We start from the raw sequence: 12397 nt of genomic DNA on the forward strand, positions 1-12397 counted from the left end.
GTAAAAACTCTGATGCAGCCAATGTAGTAGTTACATTCTCATAGGGAAAAATTCTCCACAGGGAAAGCCCCATGCCTTATAAAGTCTACACTTATCAGACAATAGAATCTAACATTACTGAATTCTCCAAGCACAAGGAAACTTAAGTTCATTTCCTACTGTTGGAATCTGAGTGGCGGGTGTGTGTGTGTGTGTGTGTGTGTGAGAGAGAGAGAGAGAGAGTGAGTGTGTGTGTGTGTGTGTGTGTGTGGGGGGGGGGGTTAGATTCAAATAATGGTTTATAGCTTAAAATTGAGCAGTTTGTAAGAATTTTTCAACTGAATGAATATCTAATGTCAAAAAGATCGGCAGTAATATGTATGATGGTCTGGGAAAACCTGGCTGAATTTTGGAAAACAGCCATATTGGCAAAAATCTCATCTTGACAAAAAGAAATTTTGCCAGTAACATACTTAGACATCCTTTTTTATTCCAAAATGAGACTGGAGATGTTTTTATTGACGCTACTTTCTAAGCTTGCCTTGGCTGTCTGCTTGCAAAGAGCACGTTATGTAAGGAGCCAGTTTAACAACTGCAGCACATAATGCAGCCTAAAGTTTGGAAAAGCATCAAACAGTCTTTTTCAACTGTCCAGTTTCAGGAGTCCAGGTTCAGATTCCTGTTCTTGGCTGACAGGCGTGGAAACCCAATGTGGTCTTCTATTGCTGTAGCCCAACTACCTCAAGGTTTCGTGTATTGAGTCTTCTGGGATGCTTTTCTGCTCACCACAGTTGTAAAATGAGTGTGTTCCTTTTTAAATTATCATAGCCTTTCTGTCAGTACAAACCAGTCTGCTTGTTCTGACCTGTCATCAGGAAAGCAGTTCTGCCCACAAAACTGCCACTCACTCGATGTTTTTCACACCATTCTGTGCAAACTCTAGAGACTGTTGTGCAAGAAAATATCAAGAGATCAGCAGTTTCTGAAAAACTCAAACCAGCTTATCTGCAAACAACCATGCCATAGTCAAAGTCACTGAGAACGCTTTTTTTTTTTTAACTCATTCTGATGTTTGATGTGAACATTAATTCATGTTCTTTTACTTGTATCTGCATATTTGTTTGAACTGTGCTGCTGCCACTTGATTGGCTAAATAGATATTGCATGAATAAGTGTACAGGTGTTCCTAATAAAGTGGTTAGCGAGTGTATATTTATCTGACATGAAGTAAATTTAGGCGGCACGGTGGTGTAGTGGTTAGCGCTGTCGCCTCACAGCAAGAAGGTCCGGGTTCGAGCCCCGTGGCCGGCGAGGGCCTTTCTGTGCAGAGTTTGCATGTTCTCCCCGTGTCCGCGTGGGTTTCCTCCGGGTGCTCCGGTTTCCCCCACAGTCCAAAGACATGCAGGTTAGGTTAACTGGTGACTCTAGATTGACCGTAGGTGTGAATGTGAGTGTGAATGTTTGTCTGTGTCTATGTGTCAGCCCTGTGATGACCTGGCGACTTGTCCAGGGTGTACCCCGCCTTTCGCCCGTAGTCAGCTGGGATAGGCTCCAGCTTGCCTGCGACCCTGTAGAACAGGATAAAGCAGCTACAGATAATGAGATGAGATGAAGTAAATTTACATTATCTCTCTCTTATCTTCATCCTTTTGGACCCCAATATTTTTCATAAAGGAATATTTGCATCATGAACAAAAAATTACCTGAAATTGAAATCAACAGAGGCTGATAACATGTTGTTAACAGCTTCTTTTTGGTCTTTCAAATCAAAAATGTTTATTGGTGTATGACTTTGTGGTATGTGAAGTCCTCATCAACCCCTTGGAAGGTTGCGTTGTCTTAATCACAAACAGATGGTTTATCTGGATCTTTATACCAAAAAGGCATTTAGAACCGTTTCAGCAATTTTGAGTTTTTAACATACAAAGAGGTATTGTTTTATGTGTTTTAAAGTTATAAGCCTTATGGTTATAATCACTTTGGTCAGTGGCTCTTTTTCTATTTTAATATTAACCTCTCAGTGTCATTAAACTCTCTCAGTTACCAGAGGACCATCCCTCCACTGTAACCCTAGCTATGTAATAGGCGAAAGGCCGAGGGCTACGGAAACGGAGATTGGCGCCGCCCTATGCACCATATGGCATGGGAAAGGACTTTAGACTTTTTTTAGTGTCATTCAACACAGTACTGCTGATTAAAAAAAAAAAAAAATCAGTTGGCATGCCAGCTCTCACATACTGCTTCTTTTCCATGATTCACACATGATGCCATGATTTAGACCAGAAGAATTTTCCACATGGTGCTGGTTTGGTCAGAAGCTTTCTATTTGAGCTCATCTGAGGTAAAAGCATCACATCAACAAAGCTTTTGTGCTAAACATGCAGAGTTGCCATGCTATTCAACACATCTATCTAATACCAAATAAATTGGCAACTCACTACCAATATAACAATAATTCCCATCATTGAGTTCGTAGAAGTCACTAGAACACGTTTGATGCTGTAATGTCTGAAAATAGCACGGTAGTTGCCAAAGAACTATATATCATTCAAAGTATACACTTTGGAACAAAGTTACTTTGTGAAGTCTCAACTTTACAGGCTGGTAAAATGTTGGAAAATAGCTCATATTAAACAGTCGTCATTGATTGAGAGCACATGTATTTGAGGGAACCTAAAGACAGATCTTTTTCCATAGACCTTTTGTCATTGTTATATTTATTTTGATACCAATTTGAGTGTGCATCCCTAAAGATATGATGGAAAACAAATGTTTAATTGCGTGTTTGTGTTATATACCCAGCAGTGGCTCATGATCATTGATTTTGGTGGGGCAGGACATCACCACACTTGACTTACACTCCCCTCTGAAAGTACTGCAACTGCAAGGCCAATTCTATTGTTTTTGCTATACACTGAAAACATTTGAGTTTGAGATCAAGATTAATATGAGACGATAGATCAGAATTGCAGTGTTCATTTCCTGATACAGTTAGGTCCATAAATATTTGGACAGAGGCAACATTTTTCTAATTTTGGTTCTGTACATTACCACAATGAATTTTGAACAAAACAATTCAGATGCAGTTGAAGTTCAGACTTTCAGCTTTAATTCAGTGGGTTGAACAAAATGATTGCATAAAAATGTGAGGAACTAAAGCATTTTTTAAACACAATCCCTTCATTTCAGGGGCTCAAAAGTAATTGGACAAATTAAATAATTGTAAATAAAATGTTCATTTCTAATACTTGGTTGAAAACCCTTTGTTGGCAATGACTGCCTAAAGTCTTGAACTCATGGACATCACCAGATGCTGTGTTTCCTCCTTTTTAATGCTCTGCCAGGCCTTTACTGCAGCGGTTTTCAGTTGCTGTTTGTTTGTGGGCCTTTCTGTCTGAAGTTTAGTCTTTAACAAGTGAAATGCATGCTCAATTGGGTTGAGATCAGGTGACTGACTTGGCCATTCAAGAATATTCCACTTCTTTGCTTGAATAAACTCCTGGGTTGCTTTGGCTTTATGTTTTGGGTCATTGTCCATCTGTATTATGAAACGCTGACCAATCAGTTTGGCTGGATTTGAGCACACAGTACGTCTCTGAATACTTCAGAATTCATCCGGCTGCTTCTGTCCTGTGTCACATCATCAGTAAACACTAGTGACCCAGTGCCACTAGCAGCCATGCATGCCCAAACCATCACACTGCCTCCGCCGTGTTTTACAGATGATGTGGTATACTTTGGATCATGAGCTGTACCACACCTTCGCCATACTTTTTTCTTTCCATCATTCTGGTAGAGGTTGATCTTGGTTTCATCTGTCCAAAGAATGTTCTTCCAGAACTGTGCTGGCTTGTTTAGATGTTTTTTAGCAAAGTCCAATCTAGCCTTTTTATTCTTGAGGCTTATGAGTGGCTTGCACCGTGCAGTGAACCCTCTGTATTTACTTTCATGCAGTCTTCTCTTTATGGTAGATTTGGATATTGATACGCCTACTTCCTGGAGAGTGTTGTTCACTTGGTTGGCTGTTGTGAAGGGGTTTCTCTTCACCATGGAAATTATTCTGCGATCATCCACCACTGTTGACTTCTGTTGGTGTCCAGGTCTTTTTGCATTGATGAGTTCACCAGTGCTTTCTTTCTTTCTCAGGATGTACCAAACTGTAGATTTTGCCACTCCTAATATTGTAGCAATTTCTCGGATGGTTTTTTTTCTGTTTTTGCAGCTGAAGGATGGCTTGTTTCACCTGCATGGAGAGCTCCTTTGACCACATGTTTTTTTCACAGCAAAATCCCCCAAATGCAAGCACCACACCTCAAATCAACACCAGGCCTTTTATCTGCTTAATTGAGAATGACATAACGAAGGAATTTCCCACACCTGCCCATGAAATAGCCTTTGAATCAATTGTCCAATTACTCTTGGTCCCTTTAAAAACAGGGTGGCACATGTTGAGGAGCTGAAACTCCTAAACCCTTCATCCAATTTTAATGTGGATACCCTCAAATGAAAGCTGAAAGTCTGGACTTTATGTCCATGTCCATTATATAACTATAACTTGAATATGCTTCAGTAAACAGGTAAAAAAAAAATTTGTGTCAGTGTCCAAATATATATGGACCTAACTGTATATGTGTCTAGATGCATTAAATAACTTAGAACATGGTATCTTTTGTTCTAATCCACCCATTTTTCAAGTGATCAAAAATATTGAAAAATGTAACTGAAAGAGTGTCTTATCAGATTGATTGCTTAAACAATTAATAGCTTGGACTGTCTTGTCTTAGTTTAAGCCCTGGGTTTCACATGTGAAGACTGCATTTGTTGTTACAAAAAGGATAAACTAACATGAAAACTGAAGCGCTGTCTATGGGTGAAAACCAAGCCATTTTGAAGCTGAGAAAAGAGGGAAAAACCAGAGCCATTGCACAAGCATTGGGCATAGCCAATACAACAATTTGGAACGTCCTGAAAAGGAAAGAAGCCACTAACTAATACTAACAACCAGACATTGAACAGGCCAGCTGAGGAAAAACAACAGACGTTGATGACAAACTGAGCCTGCCACCAAAGGTTCAAAGTTGTTTAACAGACCTGATTGTGCAATATTTAGAATGGTGAGTAAATCAAAGAAACATCTACTTATTTGTCAATTTTTTTTAAATTCAGTCACTTCTAAAAGAGATAAAGAGTATTTCAATGGAATATACAGCATGCAAATGAGGACTTTATGAAGAGTAACAGCAATATATGGTATAATGTCAATTTATACCAATATTCTTAGCTTAAATTACAACACATGTTAAATGTGTAGAGCAGGGTTATATAATTCACATAGTGTCTTTGGTCAAATATTTCAGTTGCATCAGAAAACAGTCCACTGTGATAAATGAGGGAAGTGCCTTCAGTTGTATATTGCTAGTAATTGTGTGCTTTCATATAACCAGATATGAGAGACCCTGTCTGAGAGACCCTTCCTGCACTGTTCTCCGAATCCAAATAATGGATTTGATCAACTGATCACTTCACGCAATTGACACAATCTTCTCGACTAGAAGTTTGGGTTCAGGGGAACCTGCCTGTCCTGCCGGAATGTTTGCAGCCGGATACACCATGGATGCCTGGGAGAAGTGGCGTGTGGTGTGCTTGTCGATTCTTTCCATGGAGGACATTGAGGATATTTACCTATTCGGAGCCATGATCACAGGATTTTTGCTGACTGGACTTGGCATTGCCCTGGTGTATCGAGGAAATCGGTTAACAGTAGCAGCTGTTCAAAGCCCCACAAAGCTGCCCGATGGTTAGCGCTGTCGCCTCACAGCAAGAAGGTCCTGGGTTCGAGCCCCGGGGCCGGCGAGGGCCTTTCTGTGTGGAGTTTGCACGTTCTCCCCGTGTCCGCGTGGGTTTCCTCCGGGTGCTCCGGTTTCCCCCACAGTCCAAAGACATGCAGGTTAGGTTAACTGGTGACTCTAAATTGACCGTAGGTGTGAATGTGAGTGTGAATGGTTGTCTGTGTCTAGTGTCAGCCCTGTGATGACCTGGCGACTTGTCCAGGGTGTACCCCGCCTTTCACCCGTAGTCAGCTGGGATAGGCTCCAGCTTGCCTGCGACCCTGTAGAAGGATAAAGCGGCTAGAGATGATGAGATGAGATGAGATCTTGGCTCTCCCCAGCCAGCACTGCCTTCAAGGCCGTTGCTGTAGAAACGCGATTCTCCCCCTGGAGTTCACTGTAGTGAGACTGTGTGTGTGTGTGTGTGTGTGTGTGTGGTATGTTTTTTTTTTTTCCTATACTTTCTTTCTGTCTGTACTATGAAAGCTAAGTCGAACCGGAGTCAAATTCCTCGTGTGTATAACATACCTGGCAATAAAGTGCTTCTGATTCTGATATTGGATAACTTCTAAATATGGCTTTAATGCACAAAACAGACTCTAGAGCTGTACCAGTGGTTTTCATGTTATTGTTCATCCTGAATTAGTTTTCCTTATAAAGTCAGTTGATTTGTGTAGATAATCTGTATCCCAAAACATAATGTAAGGAAAATATTGACGTGAATGCAGGACCTGAAATCGTGGTTTGTTTGTTTTTCCTGAAACTACCAGAAATTGTGATTTTTTTTTTTTCTGTTTAACTTTGTGAATATTAGTTGCCTGTACTTTGTAGAGTAAATTTTAGTGTCATACTATTTTGTAATTTTCCTTTCCACTGAGTGTTGCCTCTTCAAGGACTAACGACTTAAAACATTCTGCACCGAAACATGTTCATCTTATCATGCTCATTATGTGCATAGCAGACATGCGCAGCAGATGTGCGTACAAGCCAGCGATTAGAGAAGATCCAAATCAGCTTTAGAGCTGGTCAAGCTCCCGGAGCGTGATCAGGGCATGTAATGCAATAGATGTCTCCTTTTTATCTAGAAAAGAGTATATATAGATTTGAGAACAAAGGGACGGTATGAGTGGTGTGCCGAACCCTCATCACTATGCGTCCGTTTCTGCAATAAACCTTCTTTCACTTGCAAAAGGATGAGACTAGTGTTGGTGTTTGTAATTTTTCCATGACAACTTCTACTTAGAGATAGAACAAATCTCTGACACACTTTAAACATTTTCAGTAGTTTTATTGAAAAATGCCTCTTCTGATTCAGAAATAAATAAGAAAATAAGGCTGTGAAATTCACAATGTGCAGTTAAAATGTAAATGAGCAATTCTATGAACAGTCTTGCAACAAATTCCAACTGCATTTAACATTGATATAAAGGGAAAAAAACTATATTCTGATCTTAAAATGTACTTACTAAATATACAGCACAGTCATGCAATTCCACCTTTGGTAAAAGAAATGAGCTGCGAGTTGGTATACAACAGATAGATATTTAGAATAATGAAACAAAAGCCAGGTTTAACAAGGTTTTCAACAGGAGTATGGAATTACAACCAATAGCCTTCAGAACTGTGAAGGAAGGCAAAAAAAAAAAAAAAACTGCACTGCAAAAACTGAGTCTATCAACTTAAATGATCTGAGAGATTTCATTTTGTGTGATTCTCTACATCTTCCCTTTCACATACTGAATACTGATCTTATGGTTAGTGCATTAAACAAAGTCTCATATAAACATAAAATGCAGTTATATTACAGTGAATGAGCACATGTTTTGCAACAGGAAATGAGGGTTTAAGATCAGCCTTACATTTACTTAACTTGGTTAAATTTGAAGCCTAATCCAATACATTTTGTTTTGAATGTCCTTCATGGATAAAATTTAAAGATACTTCTTTATTTGTTTATGTTTCTATCCTTTTAGTTCCCTCTGTTGATAGCGATCGCTTCCCGCGCTGATTTCGTAAACCGGGGGACTGAATCTCTGTCACAGTATCTTCTGATGGTTCCTCAGGGATTGGCACTACGCGGGGTTCAGGCTCAGGCTGGTAGGGGCCTGGTTGGAAATATTATTTGGCCAATGGACCATATGCATTCTGGGTTTTAGTAACTGCTATTCGGAGTTAAATGTAAAAAGGTTAACTTGAAGTTGAGATGTGAGTACAATCATTGCTGGTTCTATACCATCAGTCTAAATCTAACACTTGGTATAGAAAAAGAAAAACTACACATAATAAATTCAAGTGGTCATGTCACGTAAAAAGGACTACCACTAGTTGACTGAGCTACCTATGCTCTTACTTAAGGCACACCGAGGTATTATAGCATAAGATAAATCACCAATTTAAAAAAAAAAAAAAAGTCTAATTTGTGAATACAGCATTCTGCAAACAAAACCAAGAAAATCATGGCTCCTAAAAGCACATGCTACATTTTTAACCTGAGCGGAGGCTGTATTCACTAATTAAAGCAATGTAAGAAAAATAATAACAAAATCAAATATATAAAAGGTTATGTTGGCAGTCAGTAAGAAGCAAGTTAAGAGGCACAAGCTTGATGACATATTAACCCATTTTAGATGACTGTTTAACTAAAATTAATTTACAAGATTTATATACAAGAGCCTCATCTGTTATCACTGTTGGACTCAGCTATGGTCGTCATGGTTAGTAGTTTTACATGCTTCTTCCTCAAAAGGAAGCTCACTCTTGCTTTTGCTGCTTTGGAATTCAAGATGCAACCAGGCTACAGGTATGTAGCCATCACTGTCACCGGCCTGATAGAGTAGCAGTGAGCTGGTGTTAGTGGCAGTCCAGTCCATTCTTTGGTTTTAGAGTTGGTGTGCAAATGTTCATTAATCAAATCCATGGTTGTTATCCTTAAAAGCTTATTAGAAAGTGCGCTGATCTCTCAGACACAGGTTTGTTTTTTTCAGGATGTCAATGCTTAAGGAGGACACGCAGCATACTATGCATACTATGCCAAACCTGAAAGGGTTAAAGATGATGTTAGTGCAAAGATACTGTTTGTTTGGTTTTTGTGTGAAATAAATAACACACATGCCATTCAATAATTATTCAGTCATGTTTCAAACAGTTAGCCAACTATGATTTTTCTGTTAAAGACAAATAATGCATCCTAATGCGCTAAATGCTCAGCTCTACTCCCTGTAAGTGATATGCTTACCCTGGTATCCTCCTCCATTGTATGGAATTCCAACACACTGAGAGGAATCGCAGTAACCCGGAGGTCCTGTTGGTCCTCGGATACCTGGAGAACCTGGGCGCCCTGATGGCCCACGTGGCCCATCTGAGCCTGCAGGTCCAGGAGGGCCGGTCTGGGATAAGCCTGGTGGTCCTGAAGGAAAGCAAAAAACTATCAGAGACCCACTGACATCATACTTAAAATTCAACTGGAAGGGGGACACTGGTTTCTAGCACTGTAATTTAAATATTTTGACTGCTCAATTAAAATAGAGCAGGGGTGGGTAATCTCCAAGGAGCTCCCCCTTACTCCTTTCTGTCTAGACAGCGCAAACCATGTTTGGAACGATTTCAGCCCCCGCTTTAGTCTGAAGTCAGCACATATGTCAGTGAGCCCCCCTGAGAAAACACTTCCTGTAACAGCTTGATTGTGATCTCTTGCAAAGGTGAAAGTTCTGTCAGACATCATTTATGGAGAGATGGTTTGGCTGTATGTGTGCAAGAGGTTTTAGAGGATTGCCAGACATTTGCGTTACTTCTTGTCTTTCAGTGATCGCAACCTGGTGTTCTCAGTCTAGCATCCTGAATAGTACTTAGACAGGGCAACTACGTAGGCTAAGTTACCTCAAGGCCCAAATATCCTATTAAATCACTGTTTGGGTTAGAAGCTTATCTTTTAATTTTTTTCTGTTTGATTTAGCATGTATAATTTAGCACAAGCACATCTATATCATATCACAGTACATTTTCCCATTATGATATCACTATAGGTTCATAAAATGTTTAGTTATAATATCGTTGCTAGGGAGGTAAGTTAGTTGGGAGCCCGCAATGACATAATACTAAAGCAGCGGCCTGCTTTTATTTTGTGCTTTTCATGTATGTCCAGATCTCCTGCTCCCGATTAATAACATGTCTGAATTGAGCAGTGTGTGAGAACATCTGTGTGGCCCTCTCAGGCAAGACTGACATAAATTTCAGAAACAAAATGTTTTTCTGGGAATACTTTGATGACATAACGGAAAAAATTACAACGCACAGCTGGCCAAATTGAGGTTTATAAGCCATAACTAGGTAAATCTCAGTCCTCCAGATTCAGCCCTATCCCTAAGCTAGACTGCGTTGAAACAACCAGAGTATTTCAACTCCCTGAGGGAGACTCATGATAGAGGCAAAATGTACACTAGCAGCCACTGACACCGAGGAATGGTTCTCAGATCACTGAGCAACTAGAGAACTACTTCCAGTAATTTTTGAACTGAGCACAGGCATTTAACCTTGCCTGGGTCTCAAAAACTATTTCCATTCCAAATATATGGTGCAAAATATTCACAGTATATTTGAAAAAAGTAAAAGTGCTAAACCTTTTGGGTTCATTTACTTCTGCTAGTTCCAGCAAGTTGATTTTGGATGTGTGAAATCTTGTATCTTAGAGGGGATTCGAATACTAATACCCAAATACTATGAAATCTCTCTTTTAAAAAGTGTGTATTTTTAAATGATATCAGGATGGATATACAGTGATACATCAACTCATGTCCAGACATAAGAAAATGTTGCGCTTTCTTTGCCATTTACGCACCAGGTGGTCCAGGTAATCCCCTCTGTCCACGAACGCCAGCACCTGGAGTGCCTCTCTCACCCTTTTCTCCTGGCAACCCTGCAGTGTTGGACATCAGAAAAGTGATTCAACCATCTAGAGATGAAATCTAGCCAAAGATCATGAAGTCAGGTGTAATTTCCAAACAATTTCACAGTAATATTTCTATCTATATTTAAGCTATATTATGGTGACCTGGAAGCCATAAAGATTTGCACAATCACTCAATCAATCAATCAATCAATCAATCAATCAAAATAAAATACATAGAAAGGCACATGTGGATTGTATTAATGCAAAGTGAAAGAAATCTCATGGATTTCACTATGAATGGAAAGAAAGTCTGCATTTATTAGCGCAATTAAAATTAGACGAGATGCTGCAAATCTAAATCTAATCATGCTACGGTATCTACCCACCAACATTATCCAAGGAGAGCAAATCTATTTTAAAAAAAAAGCACTACGTTTGAATGTTTCCTTTTAGTTTTATACCACATGCAATATTTCACTGAGCAATAAATCTATAAAATGGCCAAATTCCTCTCCAGCCACCGGAAATTGCATTTACTTAACCACAACTTGACAGTAATGAATTACATTTCCCTAGACATTTAGAGTACTCTGCACAACAAGAACAACTTAATGGCCCCTCTCTTTGTACGGTCCCTAAAGCCTCACAAGTGCTGTAACTCAGAAACATCTCTCATCACTATACATATAAAGAATACATACATCCAGAATGTCATTCCAGAAGAGAACCTTCTATCAATTGGCATGGTAATAAATGTTGTATTTTCCATATTTTCAAATACCTCTTTCTCCCTGAGGCCCTGGTAAACCTGGGCTTCCAGGGAAACCACTGCGTCCAACTTGACCTGGTTCTCCACGAGATCCCTGGTCCCCAGGAGGGCCTGGAGGACCAGGAGGACCAGGATTGTTGCTGCGGTATCCACTGGGGATCTGGTTGAACATCATGTCAATTCTGCTCATTTGTCCTAAGGGCAAGGTAAGCATTCACAATTATGAAATATTCCTACACAATGTTGCCGTTTCATCAATAAAATTCTTCAAATGAGCATTACAGAGCCATGACTTACTGTTAACTAGCTGCTCACAGACTTGTCTTGCGATGGATCTCATTATGTTTTGGGAAGCAGCATCTCCCTACAGAACAAAAACCAAGAAAAATAAATAGAAATGCCCTCATTGTCCTCAAACATCTGCTTTCTATTGATATAAATGACACCAACACATACCCTCTCGCCTTTTTCTCCTTTAATGCCAGCAGGTCCCTGTAATTGATATGATTTAACAGTGAATGAGGTGCACAATAATATTAGGTAAAGAGTTTTGCTCTTATGATTGAATCACAGGCAAGAGGAATTCATCTCATTATATACATTCTACCAGAATCTATACATACTGGAAGTCCTGGCACTCCAGCATTCCCTGGTTTACCAGTAAGTCCTGGCATTCCAGGGTTTCCCGGACTTCCCTAAAAAGATAAAATATCTATTCATCTTCATCCTTATACATTAATAGACACCGAATCTCCCATCATAGAGCAAAGAGAGATTTATCCAAAATACAATGTACAGAATAATTCATACTTCTGCTTGGTATGCATAAACATAAGATTGATGGACTCAATACAGGGCTTGAGAATTTTCAGTCTTCATAATATGTGAATGGCAATCTGGCACACTTGCAATTGCATTAGATTGGAATAAGTGGAT

General features: G+C 39.6%; 1 protein-coding gene across 6 annotated transcripts in view; it reads right to left on the reverse strand.

Moving 5' to 3' along the window:
- Positions 1-7111: 7111 nt before the first annotated feature.
- col12a1a (collagen, type XII, alpha 1a) overlaps positions 7112-12397 on the reverse strand; it is an 89368-nt gene continuing 84082 nt past the window's right edge. For 5 of the 6 annotated variants that reach the window (XM_060934318.1, XM_060934315.1, XM_060934321.1 and 2 more), the window contains 7 exons: positions 12085-12156; positions 11918-11953; positions 11759-11825; positions 11474-11656; positions 10642-10719; positions 9043-9213; positions 7112-7912 (listed from right to left, as the gene is read on the reverse strand). In XM_060934318.1, the coding sequence (XP_060790301.1) occupies positions 7761-7912; positions 9043-9213; positions 10642-10719; positions 11474-11656; positions 11759-11825; positions 11918-11953; positions 12085-12156 (759 nt within the window). In that variant the 3' untranslated portion in view covers positions 7112-7760. Of the gene's footprint in view, positions 8844-9042; positions 9214-10641; positions 10720-11473; positions 11657-11758; positions 11826-11917; positions 11954-12084; positions 12157-12397 lie in introns of all 6 variants that reach the window. The other variant, XM_060934317.1, reaches the window with a different exon arrangement.

The sequence above is a fragment of the Neoarius graeffei genome, chromosome 11 (genome assembly GCF_027579695.1).
Source record: "Neoarius graeffei isolate fNeoGra1 chromosome 11, fNeoGra1.pri, whole genome shotgun sequence".
NCBI lineage: Eukaryota > Metazoa > Chordata > Actinopteri > Siluriformes > Ariidae > Neoarius > Neoarius graeffei.